The 19,860-nt window shown below is 39.1% G+C and overlaps 1 protein-coding gene and 1 long non-coding RNA gene across 7 annotated transcripts in view; one reads left to right on the forward strand and one right to left on the reverse strand.

Moving 5' to 3' along the window:
- Positions 1 to 19,860, reverse strand: part of LOC126865001 (protein sickie) — a 192,863-nt gene that overhangs the window by 72,137 nt on the left and 100,866 nt on the right. Inside the window, exon 1 of one of the 6 annotated variants that reach the window (XM_050617001.1) lies at positions 2,984 to 3,005. The exons of the other annotated variants lie outside the window; for them this stretch is intronic. Within the exon in view, the coding sequence (XP_050472958.1) occupies positions 2,984 to 2,990 (7 nt within the window). The 5' untranslated portion in view covers positions 2,991 to 3,005. Of the gene's footprint in view, positions 1 to 2,983; positions 3,006 to 19,860 lie in introns of those variants that run through there. 6 annotated transcript variants of the gene reach the window in all.
- LOC126865013 (uncharacterized) lies at positions 932 to 13,941 on the forward strand. The gene is made up of 2 exons (XR_007689426.1): positions 932 to 1,440; positions 9,849 to 13,941. It is a non-coding gene; the product is annotated as an uncharacterized LOC126865013 (long non-coding RNA).

Below are 19,860 nucleotides of genomic sequence, written 5' to 3' on the forward strand. Positions count from 1 at the left end.
TATATATACGGATGAATTATCCAAGGCTATTTTTTAAAAAGAATTGGATAGACGACCGATTACTGCAAATAGAAAATTACGCGATACACTTTACAGTGTACCTAAATTGTCGCAATGAAGATCCCTGATAAATTTTAATCTAGATCATGAAACAGCTGCGTTATCCTGATCCACGCTACTGCCAGCTGGCAGAAGTTATGTAATTTATTACTCGTGTCATTCTATTGTTGCACACCCGTAATTAGCAGAAAGACCGAGTGACTTATTAATATAAGCCAGAGCAACTCGTTCGGTTAGACGAACGACGATACTAAATAATTCAACATCGCATGTATGATAATTAAATTCAGCACAGGAGAATAACCACGAAGCAATTAATTATTTGCTCGTAACTCAGAACTTTGGAATCGTTAACTCGGATTCGTCGAACAAATCAATTAGATTATTACTTAGTTATATCTGCAAGTTAGCTTATTTAATTTAATTGCTACTTATTTCCTTTTTGAAATTCTTATCGTCATTCCATCGAATTACTATCTATTTTCTTATTATCTTCGATTATGGTATTCTGGTATTCGCATCGCTCAAAATATCAACTTTCTAACTTATCCAGGCCTTCGTGATTTATTACTTTCGCGCGATAATTTCACATTCCATTCTCAGCGATAACACGTGTTTGAAATTAGTTTCGCAAACCGTTTAATTTGATGTATTTTCCAAGTATCCGAGAAGAGCATGTTTACGTAACCAAAGAGCCAACGCGCGGATTCAATCGAGCTCAATTTATAATTTAGAATGGTCGTACGTTTAATTTGCTGCAAGCTCTGAGAACTCGCGTCCACGTTGCGCGTGTAACAAACTCGGACAACGTAGTTTCCTCGCGATGAATCACATTAAGGATCGTGTGGCTTAAATCAATTCCTCTATTTACTTAAGTTAATTCGAGCGCGCCGGTCACACGTTCGATCGGTACTCGTTACGGTAATCTCGACAACCGCGATCGTTCTTCATTGGCACCGGTGCTGACACTGATTCGCCGTAATAACAGAGCCTAATTCCGGCCGGTCGATCAGCTCAATTGTCAAACTACGTACGCGACACAAATCAACTGGATACGAGATAAACGGTTCGTGGCTGAGAATGAAGAAATCTTACGATGTTGCAAGGCTATTTGCGAGGGGCGTCGTTATTAGTTTAACCCTCTATCGATCAGCCATCGTATAACGAGCGCGACCATGCGTAGTCGCATTCATAATCGGATACCATGCGTGCCGGCGAATCGGTGAATCGCATTCTTTCGTTGTGTTGCCATTGGAATTTAAATACGCATGGAGCCAAACAAAAGGAAAGAGCGCAATTAAAACGGGATTTAGGATTCCAACGATTGTATACGTTGATCTCAAACAGGACGAAATAAAGCGGAGAAATGTCAAGGCAGAGGTTTCATTTTATTTCAAATTTCGTATGATGGGTACATTGCATGCTTGGATTTTACTGTTAAGAGATAATCGCCTTAGTCGCGCTTCGCTTTTTAAGGCAACGTAGTTACGTCGCTTACATAAAATTAGCACAGCTTACTTGTCCTTGTCTCTTTCACTTTTTCTATATGTAGCACTTACGTACTGTTCGTGCACGACAACACCCATATTCAATCTACATTTTGATCGTAAGCTACATGAAGATTAGTGTTGCACGATTTGTGTTAGAGATGGCCTCGCTAAACGTATCTAGGTTTACTGGTATAATTAATAATTTAGAATTTTTGCAAAATGCGTGATTCCACTAAATATCTTCCAATTTCTATACACGTTTTCAGCTTCGTTTCAAACTATAATTACGAATGTATATAATTATAATTGCGTAATGGTACCAATGGAATTTTAAACAATTTCATACAACGTACATAATATATCCATTCGACTACTTCGGCGAGTCATCGTCAATTAAATGATAATACCGAGTAAACTATAAATCAATTGGCTATTGTAAGAGTACGGAGATTTGTATCTCAGCCGGAACTCTTAGCGCCTTACGAAAAGTTTCAGTCACGGGGTGTCGTAATAAATTCGATTTTTTTATTATCAGCGAATCGAGGCATCGCTGACAAAGAAGAGGCAGGGGAAGAGACGAGATAGAGAAGTTAAAACGTGACCAGGCATTAGAGGTTGCCTGTCATGAAAATGATTCATCGGAAGTCGGAGCACGACCGATCGATCCTGCAAGATATTAACGACATTCGCGCGCCCCGAATTCTCAAATATTGACCAGGATATACCAGGACATAGAAACCACCTGCACTATCATGCTCTCCCATGCCAGTACTCTTTTTTCTCTTTATCCCTACTCTATCCAAAGCGCCAGGTGTTTTTCAATCATGCTCGTGTATTATGTATTCCATGTACCAGCGTTTTGAAGGATAGATGTTGAATATTGCAGGTTAGTATTTTATTACCAGGCTGCGGTTGTCCGTGCATTTATGAGAAACATGCAAAAATGCAGAGAATGTATATTTGCGTAATATGAAGAAACGTGTATACACGGCGTGCAAGGTAAAGTACGTATTTGTTATAATATTTAAGGAGTAAAGTATATTTCGTATTTCACCGTTATCAAAGGCATGAATTGGCATAAATATGCGCATTACGTGCTTCTATGTAGAAGAATATTTAACCGGAAACCATGCGAAATTATCGCTGATGTTTTTCAGACTTTAAGCGTTTCTAAATTATTTTACGAGTTTAGACAATACTGAAGATATATATAATAATATACGACAGTCGAAAGAGTAAGAAGTCGAAATTAAGGAGCATGGCATCCAGGGACAATAGAATGGGAGGAACCTGGGATGCAAAGGGCTGCGAAATTCCGCAACGTGCGTGCTAGGCAAGACTTGTTGCGCTCTCATGGCAGCGAACGCGTGCGAACTCGTTCTTGTATTTCCTCCAAGCACAGTGCTTCAAACTTCACGTTGTTCTAATTTTACCTCTCATCCCACTTTAAATATACTCGCGGCGGAGACCTACTAAAAAATTGCTTTTCCCCGAGTAGATAAACATTTTCTTATTTACAGAGACACGCTGTCTATTTCGCGTTTCTCGGTTAGAAAACGTGCAAAATAAACGCGGCGAATCTTTAACAATCGTGACGCTGGACAAAACGCCGTAAAAAATCAGACAAAGAGAAGAAAGATTTCTCGATATCGCACAGTTTGATAGAACGATCAAATAGCTTACCGAACTCGCACTAAACTGCCATCGTAAATCAAGAATCACGAGTCAAATGTCACGTGCACAGGGGCTCTCACGACGTTTTTACGGTGGCGGCGGTTACACTTTTAACCGAATTTCGTGCGATCGACCGATTATTGGCGATGCGTCCTCCCGTGTTCTCGTTCTAACGTAAACTCGCACTTGCATTTCATGCGAATGCGGTACAGCTCCATACTGTTCCACTCTACGCTCTCCTCCCTCCTTTTGTTTCGCTGGTACGCTTCGTGGCGAGAGTGCATCGATGCACGAGGGAGCAACGAGCAGCGGTTGCATTAGTGCGTCTTTAACGGTGTACGAACTCATAAGGGCATTGCATCGAGTCTACGTGGTGTACGAGCGTGTTCTCTGTATGTGTGTTTGTGTGTGTGTTGCATATTTGTGTGTGCGAGCGTGTGCCTCGAGCGACCCATGCGTATGCATGCGTATGTAATCGTGTGAATGTACGATTGACAGGCCAAAGCGATTAACTTCAGTGGTGACTCTCTGAGAGACACTGACTTCTCTCTTTTTATCTCTTGCCTCTCGTTTCCTTCTTCTTTCCACTTTCGATACTTTCTACTGAACAGATGTAACCAGAAACACGCAGATTACTTATTTTCTCAGAAAGCTCGATAATGCGCGCCCGATGAGAGGAACAATCACTGGGTTTGTAGAATATGTTCGTGGTCTGCCATCGAATCGAACTGCGACGGCTTGTTTGATGAATTACCGCTTTATTTATCACGTAGTTTTCACTCGATTAACTCGATTGGTACGCCAATTTCTAATTGATCTTTCGTATTTTTCTAATATTGATCGTTTCGGGATCTAAGCTCGTTCGGGAAGGACTCGGATGCGATGAACAGATATCTTCTATGTTATTGTTCCTTTCTTACCGACTATCGACAGTTATGCGTCATTCTTACGATAGTTAAACGCGCAGTTCAATTAAAGGAGAGTTAGCGCCAGTTGAGAGTCACTGAGAAGCGTGCGGTGCATGCGATATGTGTACGGAACTCCATTGGCACACCGGAGGATTTGCCGGGAACGGAAGATCAGCGAAGATTAGCGGCAAAACGATTTCTCCACGCTCGTCGAACATGCACTTAGCTCTTCATCAAATTATTATACGTAATTAGACAGTCAGGTCTAAAACAAATACAACGTAACGAATTCGAATCCTTTCATTTCTTGCGTGAAGAGTTAAGCCTGCTACGAAGTTATACGTACGTACGTATAGTTGTTGACAGGGAATTAAAAAATTTCAATAACATCGTCATACGGTAAAGAGAGAACGTCGTTACGTTAATGCTAAGATTAAAAGTTCGGGAAATGTCATCGATACTATTTATTTGATTCTGCTCCGTTCGCATAATTTGATAACGTAACAATTTATCGAATATATTTGATAAAAAATTTCCAAGAACAAATGACGAAAATGATACGATTATTGCGTGATATCGTACACAGCAAATAGAGAAAAAGTAACGGCTAACAAAGGCGTTTTCCATCGCTGCGAGACAAACTGAGTGTAAACGTTCTTAGATTGCCATATGAGACGACTTACTCCCACGTATGTTATAGTTGGAAATATCGGTTTCTGTTTTCTGTTCCCACCTCCGTTATATCGAGTTACGCTTAAGATAAAGCACTACGATTCATTCTTTGATTACACGCTTAAGTGCACAAGGTGAAAGCCTTTAAGAGCAATAATATTACGAATACGTACGGTCATTTAAAGAATAGAAATGATCAACCTTCGTAAGTCTAGGAATCGTGAACTGTTTGAAAGATTATTGACGCGATTCTTTTACAGGACGATACGTTATTACATCGCGAATGTTTCTGCGTCTATACCAAAAACGTAATTCATCTACCTACAGTTGAAATTTCGGGATAACGTAGACTCAACAAAATACGAAGATCGATAACCCGGTAAAATTATACGAACATCAAATTAAACGAGTACGTTTAGTGGTTATCACGATCGTTAACAACATTTGCTCATGAACGACCGTGGAGGATTTTTCAAACCAATCTACCTAACGAACGCTTTGATCGGCAGAGAAGTTTTAATCAATCCGTTATCCTCGCGACAGAGAAATAAAAGTTTATCTGCTTGTAAGCAGAAACGCGAGGTCAAAGGCGGCCTTTGAAGCGAACGGGAGGGAAAAACGTTGGGCAGAGGAGAGCTAAAATGATTAGTTAAGGAGTCGAATTACGGTCAGGCCACCCCGTGTGAGTCTAAGATGGGGATTAGAGCCCTTAGAATTTTCGTTCAGCTTCTACGAGAAGCGCACCATCGACCATCTTCGAGATGACTAACCGACCCTTTTCCACGGAAAACTCTATTATCGACTAACCGTCGAATCGAGCACGAAGCTTCTTCTCGTTCTAACGCCTCTTCTGACGTCTGTTTCGACGCGACGCGACGCCTCTCATCTGCTATTTCTGAGCTTTTGTGCGGTTGGTATGGATAACGGTGAGCGAATGCGCGAGGGTTCCAGTGCTGCAGCTCGAATCTCAATTAGAAGATTAGATTGTAATTAGTCGCATGTGTCAGTCGATCGTATTACGGTTGCTCGAAAGCGCAGTCATCAATTTCTTTCTCGTTGCACTTCGTTGTCTATTGACATCTCTGATCCACAGAGGAACGACAAGTTGATAGAGAGGATTCACGATGTTTCCAACGTAATCCTGCTACGTTCTTTCGGTCATTATCGATCCAATTATACTTTTCTAACTATTAAAAAATATTTGTAGTTTGGAGGGAAAGGTCTTATTGCGACGGTTTATTCGAGCAAAATTTTACTCGATGCTCGACCAATTGAACTTTAGCTGCTTGAATTCACTCGCCTGAAAACGAATTCTTGTTACGTGAGAAATAATTGTTCATGAGAAGAATTGGTGAGATTCTATTATACGAACTCCAATTATATAAACCGTTATATCTCCTGACAAGTTGCACGCGTGTATGATTTCTTGTTTGAATTTTATTTTTAAACAACCTCTTGAAACATCATAAATTCTATTTCTTTGCTAAAGTTGGAGCAAGAGATGGAAATATGACAATTGGAGAATCGTAGCAGAGTTAAATTCTAATTTTTAATTTAATTTTTTAATTAACTTATTGAATTAAATTTTAATTCTTTGAATCTTTTCGTTAAAGAGTAGCTGTTAATGAAATTACGAGGCGATCGAGGGATTTTAAGGAAATGGAGGAAGTTCGGATGATAATAGGATTGGCTCGAACCTCGTAAACGCCTTCCTTGGTGATACAAACGATAGGAGTTTCCTCTCGTTTCAATTTTGCTATCGGCTTCACCGATTTCGCGCACGTGTTTTTTTCTCCTTCGGGGAATTCACGCACGTGCGGTCGTCGATACGAATTAGAGTCGGGGATGAGTTCAACAAAGCGGAGCCTCTTCTGTCACGGTCCTGTGGGATCAGCTTAAGACCTGAATATTGTCAGGAGGTAGTTGACTCATAAGACCACCGTGAGTTTTGGTCTCTTTTCTATGTATTTTTTGTTCTTTTCTCCAACATAATGAAATTCTATCATATTATATTATGTTAACGATTTTTAACTTTTTTCCATTTTATATATGACACGTATAAGCTCATTATCAAAATTCTGTGTGACGCATTAAAAATACATTGTATTCGATCATTGTTTTTATTCGACAATTTATGGAGAAAGGTCAGTGCTCCACGCTAGTAGCCAGGTATCGTAATTTTTACAAAATTCTTGCGGCACGCCGAATAAAAATCGCGATATTATATCGTTATATTATATTACGGTATCACATTATATCCTACTATATCAACGATGTGTTATGAAAATGTTGATATGAAAAAACATTACGAAGAATCAACGTTTCCGATCTGTTTTTCAACAAATTGAATATTTGCAGATGAATCTGGATGATTCTTGTGGTCGCGACCCCCTTTTAGGGGGTTGCTCCGCAACAAGATCACCAGCGACGATACCCGACGCATATTATATTTTCAATTCCCTTGTGGGCATCGCAACGAAATTGCATTCTGACAACGCTGGAGCACATCGTGAATCGAGTATTTTCTATTCACCGCCAAATCCATTTGCAGCAAGTCTATCGTGTCTTGCGATCTAGACTCTTAATTCGATGGGGAATCGTAGAGGGTGTGATGTTACAAAAATATCATGTTCAATGTGATAAAATCCATATAGCTGAATGGCGTTCTTATCGTGTCGTATTTCATATTTTAATAGAGGATACATTATCGTTAATAACGTACGTGTCATGATAATTCAGACTTTGTAGCAAACTCTCTAGAATTCGATTAGATGGCCGCATAATTGTCTTCGTCGACCAAATCGAACTACGAAATCTGTTACTGGCGCTATCGCATTGTTAAACATGGTAATTTTGAAATTTAATAGACGTTCGAGATGAACGATGTTTAAGCATATTTTTCAAAGGATATAAGACTTTCTACTTTCACGTTCGTGATACATGCACACTATCATCTATAGTGTTCCTGGCAATCTACGATTTTATATTCTAGTATTGTAGACGTTAGGTGAAACTCGTCCTATTTCATGCAGTTCCAGTCGAAGGATACCCGTTTCTAACCCTTTCACTGTGGATTAAAATGACCATGTGACGTTGTAAAATTGTATTGTAAATGTAAAATTAAAAAAAAAGGAGGAAGTTGTTTCATTGTGGATTTTGGATATAATTATTTACCTATTGATTAATACGTATTGTCTATATAATAGATGTTGGAATACAACGATATTGATCTTATACAGACACCTACACAGGCATTTGAACAGGACACTTACACAGGTCATACTCACTACTGTATAGAGAGTGGGGTTCAAAATCTTTTAAGGGACCATGTGTCACTACGTACAGTCAGTCTGAGAGTAACTGGCCAACTGTCAACAATCCATAAGTTCTTCATCTGCACACTTTGTTAATTATACCATATCACTCACTTATGTTTTATATTTATATCACTCACTTATATTTTAAATACATTTGGTTCTGTAATTCTGTTTAATAAATATCACCTAATATTATTTCAACATAAACACTGTGTCTTTCACAGATTATTTATCTTAGCTTTAAGATTAAATTCTAAGAATAGATTTTAAAATAGGAAATATATCTACAACGATTCATGTATCGTCGTAAGAATTCTAAATCTTATGTTAGTTTAGTTACTGTATTGGTTAAGTCAAGAGTCTTTAATTCGGCGTTCTCTGCACACCTAACGTATTTTTCTGATTTGACAAGAACTCAAGTATTCTCGAAACTGATAAATTTTAGCAAGGTTTCCTAAATTTACTGACCGACACGATATACATTCGCATCGTCTAATTTTCCCATAAGTCAGATACGCAACTGTAGGTATATGTTTGCGTGCGATCGAACCGTGTTCGAAAATCAATTCAACCGTGTAAGTGGTGATATAACATCGGCCGTGCATTAAACTCAGCGATCGATTGAACAGGTGCAAAAAGGAGATTCGCTTTAAAAATTGAATCCCATTAATCCGCGCATTCCTTTCTGCTTCGTCGCTCGAACCTATCTCGCGCATGAAAAATTGCGCATATAAATGATGTTGCTTTCCGGTTTGGGTTGGATCTCATCGTGGACGTGATGCTTCATGCCACTGTGAGAAACCGATGGACAGAGGGTATGGTTCTATTCCTGCATGCACGAAATCTAATTTTTCGCACGTTACAGAAATTACGATAGATATTTCCGATACAAATTGATTATGGGATTAGTAGATATTTTCGTGTAAAATTCTCTGATCAGTTCCAGACACGCGAATGGACGATAAATATCTTTGTAAAAAAAAAAGAAATGTTCATTAAATTACTGCTACCGCAGAAAATAAGGTCGGCATTAAATACAAATACGTATAATTAAACGCGCATAAATGAATAATAAGTATAGCAATTAATATAAACTACCGCGTAATAGTCCGTGATTTTCTCTAATTTCAAGTCTTGTTCCTAGATCTGGCAATTCTTTTTACACGTCCGACCTTGCATATAATAACGAAATTAAATTTTTCTCGCGTCTTTATTTCTCAATTTAGCCTGCAGCACGCGAACCACGAACAAGCTACCATAGAAGTGGTAAATTAAAATTCATTTTAGCCCGAGGAGAGCGTTGTAATATACCTACTTCCGGCGTAACAGAAGTTTTGTTCATTCAATTTCTGATTATGAGTTGTAAATGTGGCTGTGTACCGCGCGTTTGCACTTTGCCCGAAGCGGAAAACGGAATTTAAAGTATCGTATTCGCACGCGCACGTCTGCAACTTCCATTATAATATCTTTGCGTCGCGATCATTATCGTTTTTCATCTTGTCACATCATTTTCGTGAACCGTTATGTTTTCTTTCCATTTCCTATTATTTTGCTATTGGGAAGCCCCTACCATGCCTTGCATTACTTTTTGTTAGCTCTTACTGCTCTTCTCTCTCGTTACCTCTCCCTTTTCCCTCCATCTTCCAATTTAATTTCGCTTCCTTTGCACCAATCTTTTTTCGTTCAGACTTCATCCTTATTCATTGTTCTCTTATCTTAATTTTCAGCGAGAGGTGACCGCACAATAGCAGTCTTGATCTGGGATTTAATCGCTGCTTATTAAATTTCATTGTCTTGCTTCGAGAAGGATTCTTCCGTCTTTTAAACACTTCTGTGAGTAAACTGTTAAACATTCGAATTATATCGTACATCGATGCACGTATGTTCCTGAGAATATAACAAGATTCGAAGAGAGAAGAGCCAGTTGTGTAACGCGTTTCCGAGGTTTAAATTGATTTTCACCCTTGAATTCCACGTCAGAAATCACGGACGAAGATCCAATATCCAGACGAAGAAACATCCCCTAATTTTTTATTTCCACCAACTGATCGCCTTTCACTAGAGTGACGATGAAGGGTAGGGGAAAGCTCCGAAGGAAACAAGATGGAGTTAACGTCGCTAGCAGCTGTTGGTACCCGCGGTGTAAATAAATGGAACTACTCTACGAAAAGTGTACGCTCTTTTGTCCGCGAATTGACAAGTTGCATGTTGCACGAATACACTTGGCCACTGGATCGTTTGTTACAAACCATGGACGAATCACGTAAGAATACAAAGTTCCAATTATTACAATTTTTCCTTTCTTCATACGACGCATCGATGCGTAACGCTTTTACAAACTTTAAACGCTAATTTCTAAAGAAATATATTGAAAATATAATGTAAAATATAAATTATCAGGAAACTTACACGTATTCAGAACGGTATGGCAGGATTTAAAAAAAAAGCTATCCTTCACGAGAAGTATAGTGAAATTTTTATGTATACGTATCCGCAATTTTATATAAAATTCAGACTTTGCACCTCGTTTATATGCGGTGGATCGCATGCTGCATAAATATGCGTAGAAATACGGGCAGAAAAATGCGCATAAAGAAGGCTGGCGTGCGTGTACACTCGAAGGATGGTGAAAAAGGCCTGTACCATCCCTTGCATCGTTGCTTAGGTGCAGATTATACGGTTAGGGGAGAGTATCCTGACTACTAACCATATCGGAAATATCGTTCTGTGGATTTTCAAGCCTGTCTTCTACGCTCCCTCAAATTCACCAACGTGCAGGAATAATAGAAGCTCGAGGAAACGCACGGATGAGGGCGGAAATCGAAAAATCCGGATCAAAGCTTAGCGGCGGTCTTTACTCACACCATCGGGATATAATACCTCGTTATCTTGAATAAATATTCTCTTTCTCGAAGGAATATCGTCAATGAATTTAACCACTGAGAAGCGAAATTTAATTAAACAAGATACCGAGAGCAGTGGAATTAAGATTTCGAGATTGCGCGGGACATGAAATTCTAATCGATACGTAGAGATTTCGTACATTTGTGTTTGGTAAATTAATGTTCGACATTTTAATGGACAATACGAATATTAACCGAGTTTCCCTTTAATCAAGAACTTGTGCAACGTACAGTGACAGAAGATATCTTCTGACAACAATCGATATCTTAATAACTGCTATCCTTTCAACTTCCATCTGTATAAGTAAGAGATAGTTTTATGAAATATCTGTAGAGTACAAGTTATTTATTCAACATTTATGTCGGTATCGAGGATCACAGAAATTCCGTGGGATTCTAACATTGACTTGCAAATAAATTTAGCAAACGAATCGGCAGCCCCATTCTGTCGGTCAGCAACGGAGGACGTGGATCATTATCGTCTATTTCTCACTTGAAAAACTCGAGAATCGATAAGTTGGAGAAAAGGAATATCCGGTCTTTGCCGAGGTGAATTGAAAGGAAGCACGAGGAACGAAGGATCGCATTGAAATCAGAAATGAATGTCCAGGATACATCGTTGGGTTCGTAAAAAAGAAAAAAAGAAAGAAAGAAAAATGAAAAAGAAGAAGGAAACGGAAAATATATATCCCATCCTTTGAGAAACCTTCTTTATTTCAAGTTTTATTTTCATCGCAGCGACGCTTCAACTTGGAAGAAAGGAAGTTCACTGATCGGAAAGAGACGTGTACGAAGAATGCAGAAAGAAACGAGTTAGAATGGCAGGATTGAAGAGAACTACGAACAAATCGAGCCTCTTGAAATTGCCGAAGGATAGCAGCAGATCGAAGAAAAAGGCCAAGATGAATTCATCGAATAAAATAAAAGGGATCGACGAAGAAGTTCTGTATTAATAAAGTTGATCTAAACGTTCTAAATTAAAAAGAAACGTAGTTGTATCGCAGTTTAGACGTCGGGCGCCGTTTCCACATTTCGCAACACTCTCCGCTTCGTTTTTCGAATATTTGTGGTGCACATAGCGGCAGGTGCAAGAATTGTTGGTAAAAATAACAAGTGAAATTCTCTGCTTTAGCTGCTAATTAAAGGCTGAATTATAAATGGAGCGATAAACAGGATTGGCCTGCTATCGATCGTTTCCTCAACTCCTCGCTCCCTGGTCTCCTCGTAATTTCCAGCGAATTATTCAAATTCTATCGGTGCACCACTCGATTCAGCGTCGAATAAAACAACGTCGAAAATCGTATCACGCGTCGTGAAACAAAAAATAAAAAAGAAAAGAATAAAAAAGACAGATAGGAAAAGGAAAAAGAATGTACTTTCATCGGTGGAGTGACGTAACACAGCCAGCGATTTTTTTTCCCAAGCACGACGAGCCTCGCCGTCACTCAGCTGTCTCGTTTCACAGTGAAGTTCAGCAAATTGCAATCTCTCCCTTTTTTCCTAGATTCCCTTATTTGTCCTCCCTTTGCTCGCCCACCTCTCTCTCTCCCTCTCTCTTTGAGCTACCCTCCTGGAATCTCCTGCTTTTCAACGATCAACCCCTCTCTTCTCTGTCAGATACACGTGTCGACTGCGTGTCCTTTTCAGAACGTCTTGACGCGTACACGACACGCGCTGTTACGTGCGTTCGCACGTGGGCACAGGTAAGAATAGAGAAGTGCAATGCGATACGGATGAAATACCAATGAACGCCACTCAAGTGGAGGTTCACGCGTCTTTTCAAAGTTCGATCATTCGTCCCACGATACTGACCCAGTTTTACAACTTCGTCCATTTCGGTTGCTCTCTTTTGTTTCTATGATCTTTTCGATTTAAGCGTTTTAGCGAGAACAGCGAAATCTAATGTTACTCTTATGCGATGACAAATCTAATTAAATGTTAATTAGTTGGACGTTGTTGGGAAGCATGGAGGAGTTTACCTTACGTGGACGAAAGCAAAATGCAACGACTTTTAATTCATAATGAATTCATTAAAAATATGGTTAAGATGTAACGTTAATTACGGAAACGTGTAGGTAATTTTATAATTGTAAGGGAGGTTTGTAAATACTAAACGTAAGAAAAATGTATAAGCATAGAGCAGTAAGGAATAAAAGCGAGTAAAAATTCGTAAAAGGAAAGTACACGTAACGTTGCGAAACAGTCACCTTATTTCGCCTATTGAATCTACAAGTGGTTGGTTGACTATTTGAGTACGGAGCACGACAGTGGTGAATTCAAGAAGAGCAAAGGATATCGGACACAGATTTCCACGTGGAATGCCAGATTAAAGGTAAGAAGGAGTATTTGTTTAAACAACCACAGAGTTTTTTTAGCTGTCACAAAATTATCGATGTTCTATGTGTGAAATAATACGCACTAGAAGATGAGAACGCGAAAGCACTTGTTATTTGAAAATCTACAAACTTGCAAGAGCAAATAAAGAGAAATACGTGGTAGGAAAATCGAGGCGTAGACTGACTCTGTACAAGATAGAATAGACGTAAAAAAGGAGAAAGAAAGAAGAAAAAGAACAGCAGAATATTTGTAGTTCAGAAGATAGCGATCGAGAATAGAACGTGAAAGAAGAAAATCACAACAACGACCGTGACAACCAAGAGAAATAAACCTTGGCGCCAGTTTCTATCTTTTCTCGTTCAACGGTGCAGCGGCAGCACCCTTTTTTCCAGGAAAATAAAATCGTGGAACATGGTCAGGAATGCAAACACATTTTTCACTCGAAACATCCCACGCATTGGGAACGCGCGAACCAAATGGCAATTGTTCGTCGAATAGGTATATATTCCACGTGCGACGCAACTCGAGAAGCAACAGAGAAAAAATCGTAAAAAAAAAAAAAAATAAATAAACAAATAAACGAAGTTGCGTATGTGACTATTCACAAAAAACGCGCTATATTTTGTCACTCTTGTAAAAACTAGCGAGATGAAAGAAAGTCATACACAGGATGAATATCGGTAGCACTCGCTAATCTAAATTTCTCTTTGACAGAGCGCACGTCGGAGGAAATAAAAGAAAAGACTCGTGCGGACAAAAGCATGCGCAGGGTTAACGCGTTCATCGGTGAGATAAGACGTAAACAAAGGACAAAGAGGGAAGCGTAATCGAAATAAATGGGAAGCATCGGTGAAAGAGGGCTGGACAAAATAAAAGATGCAGCGGAATAAGTCCTACCTTGGAGGTCGGTTCGATGACAAGCACAGCTTTCCTCGTGACTTCGTTCGCGGATAAATCTTACGCAGAACATGTCACCCTCTCGCGCGACCATAAACGACCGTGGGCGACGAACGACTGCGAGGAATTCGATAATGGAAATGCAGCACGACGGCGTCGTTGGCTCCTGGTATAACCAGTAAAACCGTAGACGCTCGAGAGCTACCAGAGGAGCACTGGCAGAAAAAAGCAAGAAAGAGAGAGAGCGAAAGGCCGTGCAAACGACAACATGGAAGAAGCAAGAGAAAGAACGCTACAGGAAAATACAGAGAGAGGGTTCAAAGAGTTCTGGCCCTCGCCCTGCAGTATTTTCTCTATGTGTCTACCTTTTCATCCGTTTCGTCGTAGCCATCCTGGACGACCTGTGTACGTGCTCCGTATATACGTACGCGTTCACGTCGCAGCTTGTGAACCAAGCTTTCCTATTGGCAAACGCCGTGGTTATGAAAATTTAGTAGCACGAAAAAATGTTGCAAATATTCTGTGGCAGGAATGATTTCTTGGCGGATGAAAGAAAGCCACGAGATTGAAGCTTTTTGATGTTCGCCTTTGTAGTTTTATCAGTGGCTGAAGTTTAATATAACTTAACACGGTACGAAATTTTTATTACGCGAAATTATACGAAACTAATTTTCAATAGAAAATAGAATTTTTTCTCGTTCCACTGATAAATGGATTATTAAACGGTACGAGATCTCTCGTGTAGTTTAACAAATTATCAATATAAGTTCAATTTGAGATGGCATCGCTAGTAACATTACCGATGTCGGAGTTTAGTTAACACGTGTTCAGTGTCGCGAGAACTATATGGCTACACCGTCGACCGTAAACACAAAGTTGAAACGATTTCATTTACGCTCGTAAAATCAAGTTTGTTACCTGGTGAAAGAGGACGCATATCCCAAACTATGACGATATTCGGTTTCGCTGAAAAGGAACTGATTTTTATCACTGACGTATTCGATGTTAAACTTCAAACAGCTGCGAGATTCACGTCGTATTGTACAAAAATTCATACGTATTTGCTAGACACCTAGATGTTTGTAGGTGTTGGTTTGATCGAACACTCGCACGCGCGCTTTGCATTCAGTGCGTTTGGACAAGTTTCGAGTTTTACGAATTAACCGTCACAGAAATCGTCAGGAAAAACAGCGGAAAATTGTTGAGCTAAAAAGCGAATCAAAATGTCATTCCTATGTACGTCGAAATTTTTGACTATCGATTCGAATACATCAACTCCGAGTCAATTGTCCTGTTCATGGAAAATGTGTAATATTTTAAAACGAAAAGCTGGAAACCTCTTTCTATGCTGTCAAATAAAACGCAACTCGCCAGCAATAGAAGAAAAGCTGTCCCATTCATACTTTACAAAGGGTGAAATTAAAAAATAAAACCGTCTATTGGAGGGCGAGAACATTCTTTTGTAACCATTCCGTGAATACAAAAACACAGCCGTACAAGCAGCGCATTCATCATCGTGGAACATCGTTCGTATTAGAAGAAAGGCCACCATTCGATAACTGATGGTTTAGGCGAACGAGCTTTACCACAAATTCAACGTAACAGTAAACTCAAACACGACTGAAACAAGATATCCATTTATATTATAATCCAATTCAATTCATCCGTTTTATACCTCTACTTTTTCTGCTCGTGTTTCATTTCAATAATAAACTGAACCGTACAATGAAAAATACACGGGACTAATACGAGAGAAACGTTTACGCTTCTTGCAGATTATTAACGACGTGCTGACAACGGATACGAGCTCATATTACGATTCACGAATTTATATCGCAATTTAATCATCTTAGTCTGATCTAATTCAATTCCTTCGTCTCATACCTTTACTTTCTCTATTCGTATTTTATTTCAATAGTAAATTAAACTGTGCAGTGCGAAATGCACGAGAGTAATGCAAGACAAACGTTTATGCTTCACGACGAATTATTAACGATGTGCCGACAACGAATACAAATGTATAGAGAAGTAACACATTGTGCACGTCTCACCTTTTGTCTCTCGAATCCGAACAAAGAGCTAAAAGAAAATGTTTGTGCCTTGTGCTTGCTTCCCTATCATCCCGGTACCCTGTACGCCGCAAAGTAAGGAACTCGCGTTTAGTTAATTCGCGTGTCAACGCGATCCGCCCCGACGTCAAACTGATTTTTATTTCCGACGTTTCATTTGCCCTCGAACCCACTGCGACAGTCCTGATTCGTGGCGCATCTTTTCGAGGATGCGATAAATGCACGCGGGATTGCGCACTGGTTCGAGGGGTGAACCGGCGAGAATCGCGACGGTGTTACACAAATGCACACAGACCGCGGTCGTTCGCGTGCAAGCGTAAAATCTATACACAAACGTATCGGTAGGTACATGGCTGAATATGAGCCACGTATTAAAGGAAACGGGCGTGTGGAAAGATGCGTGTTGCTATGCGCTGAAAAATCTATACAACGTCAACGTTATTCGCCAAGGGTTGGCTTCGAGGTTTCACCGATACTTTTCTTCTGTCGCGAATAGCTGGTTCACGTAGATTTGTTCAACCGTCGATATAAAAATTTATTGTGCCTTTAAACCATTCGAGCCAGGTTTGTTTAACAATGCACGCAGCGTTATAATAATACAGACTATAGTATACTTAAGCTTTAATAAATTTGTTATTTAAAAATATAAATTAATCGTAATCTTCAAATTTAGAGTTATGCACTTGATAGGTTTCAATGGCGTCAGGAAAATTTAGTTGTGCAGCAATTTTCTTGAAATTTGCCTTAAAACGTATGTGCTGTCTCGTTAGTCTCGTAAAAGTTGAACGAAATAAGTTGTATTATTTTAGAAGAAGATTTTGTATAATTTTAATATAAAAATTGTTACTACTTCGTATTATTTCCTCTTTATCTTTTCTTTTTTATTATCAACCACTGCGAGTCTTTCTTTACGTCAGATTTAATATAATAACTGAATGCTGCACTGCACAATTATAGGATTCGCGAAGTGAAACTGGCGCACGCGCGTATTGTCGATCAAGGTAGCACTCGTTATAACGCGCACGCAGCTTTCCTCGTATAATGTATAGGATTTTTTTACGAATGAGAGCACGTATTTCCAGGAGAAAAGCGGGTGCGCCGTCAATACAGTTTGTGTCTTTAGAAAGTCGCTCGTATTCCCTCTTGGTGACACTCCAGCTTCGGCCACGCACCTGAGCACCAACTTCGTGCGATACGTGTTCGTACAGGGATGGGATGGATGGGAAAGGTTAAGGGCCGCGAAAGCAGGGGGCTCGAAATTGTCGAGGGTAAAAGTCGCGGCGAATCTACACCATAGAAGACACTGAGATCTTCCGAGCTTTTCGTCGAAACAAAGAGAGTAGACGTGCCGACGAGGCGCGAACTCGTTTCATACACTTTCGTATCCTTGCTTTTTGCTTCTTTGATGCGGCAGCGAGCACCAATCCGTCTGAGTGTTGGCCAAATATTACTTATATGATTATTTTGAATAATTTCTCAAGAATCAGAAGTGATTGGTTAATTTTACTTACATAAATATCATTCTATTTGAAATATGTTCGTTTTTGCTTTCTATTATACGTAACAATTAACAAGTAGACTTGAAACTTTCGAACGATATTTCTTTTTGGCACGACCAGATTACGAATTCGTAAGCAACGATCGAATTTGACGATCCAACGAAACTTTAAAAATCGCATATCGATTCAGCGAAGCGATTTGATTTTTTTCAATTGATATTCGACGATACGGGCTCATCGAACATACCTTGTCAAGATTTCGCTTCGATAAAAAATGAAAGAGTCTGTTTGCATAACAAACGACCCGCAGGAGGCCAACGTGCCGATTATTGCAGGGGCTGTTAGCAAAGGGAGCGAAACCCGCGTCAGCAAGATTCGTACACGCGTCGCCACCCAGAAATTTTCCCGCTTATTCAGATAAAAATAGTGAATGTCAAAATAAAAAATATTCTTGCCATATATTTACTAAATTATTATTTTCTCAATTATCATTTTTATATTACGTCATTTATACATATCCTTCTAACAAAATTATGTATTACAGCGTAGGTGGAGTAGTCGGAATATTTACACACTGCGTTATAATTCGACGTTTCTTCGGTCAAATTCGAAGTACCGGTTCGCAACGGTAAACGCGAAGAGGTTTTATTAAACGAACTGCGCTTAATTCAATATTTGCTGTATCATTGATAATAATTTCGATAATAATAATCTTCGAACTATTATATTTCTCTCAATCATCTTCTTATTTTGATAAATAAGAACGATTTGTAATGTTCGAAGAAGATATTTAACGTCAGATTGAGATAAGAAATCACGCATACCGATAAAACGTTTCCTATATTTTGTTCAAATAGTAAAGATATTTTTTATTCTTAGGAAAATATAATTGCGTGGAAAATGACCGACAGAACGTAGCAGGATTTGTTTAAGATTAAGTGACTGGACATAAAATATACCGACAAAAGCTGTACGTTGTTCCAACAGAAGATGGAAAAAGGTTGCTAACAAATTTTTAGCATAGCACATTCTCGGGATACGTTCGGGGAAATAAAGACTTGCCCGGAACAGCGGTGCTAGCGCTATTCAACCTACAACACATACCACTTCATTTTTCATCCGCCTCGTCCGTCTATCTTCTCTCTAATAGAGATCCTGGTATAATACATTATGGTTGGTTTCATCTCGTATTGTGCTTCTACTGTCTATTCACTGCATACGTGCTTGAATCCACGTTCTATACGTTCGACGTTTGCGATAATACGAACATGGAATTACGCGATTTACGAGCAACCGCGTACAGATAACGAGGTAGAAGTAAATTGAAGGCGCCAAGTGCTGCGAGGTTAACAATGCGGTTAATTATGATAGTGATGTATTTCATTATCGAATGGTTAACGATGTGTGGTCAGTGCGTAAACTAAATTTCCTCGAGGATCAATGGGAACTATCTAACCAGTAATTTAATAACAAACTAACATTTAACTATGTAACTGTAATTCTGTAAGAGTAATTACTGTACAATGAGGGTGTAATTAAAAATACTGTCACAAAGGAAATACTGATTGTTTTGTTCAAATATTTAATAATTACATATAACTTCTATTCGATACGGAAAACATTGATTATTTTGTTATTCGAACTATCGAACAACTACGCATATTTTCTAATCGATAGCGTGAGCGAAGAATGAAATTAGCGTCGGAACCAAACTTTGTTATAAATGCAATGTGTATTCGTTAAGTATCACGAGCATGACTCGATATCGCAAGGAAAGTGATCAAAAGACTATTTATAACCAAGTATCGTTACTTTTACGTAAAATTTGAGTAATTAAGGGTGTCTACGCGTATACTCTTTCTGTTTCCTATCTTCTGTCTCCTGCTCTGTTCTATTTCTTCTAGCTTCTTTGTCTTTTATCAAAGAAGTCAAACGCAGTTACCTTTATGCTCTGTACGCTATTTAATGAGCTCTGATAAAAATAAGATATATATGCAATTACGAGCTTATCCGATGAGAGACTAAAATAAATTA

The sequence above is a fragment of the Bombus huntii genome, chromosome 4, assembly GCF_024542735.1.
Source record: "Bombus huntii isolate Logan2020A chromosome 4, iyBomHunt1.1, whole genome shotgun sequence".
Taxonomy (NCBI): domain Eukaryota; kingdom Metazoa; phylum Arthropoda; class Insecta; order Hymenoptera; family Apidae; genus Bombus; species Bombus huntii.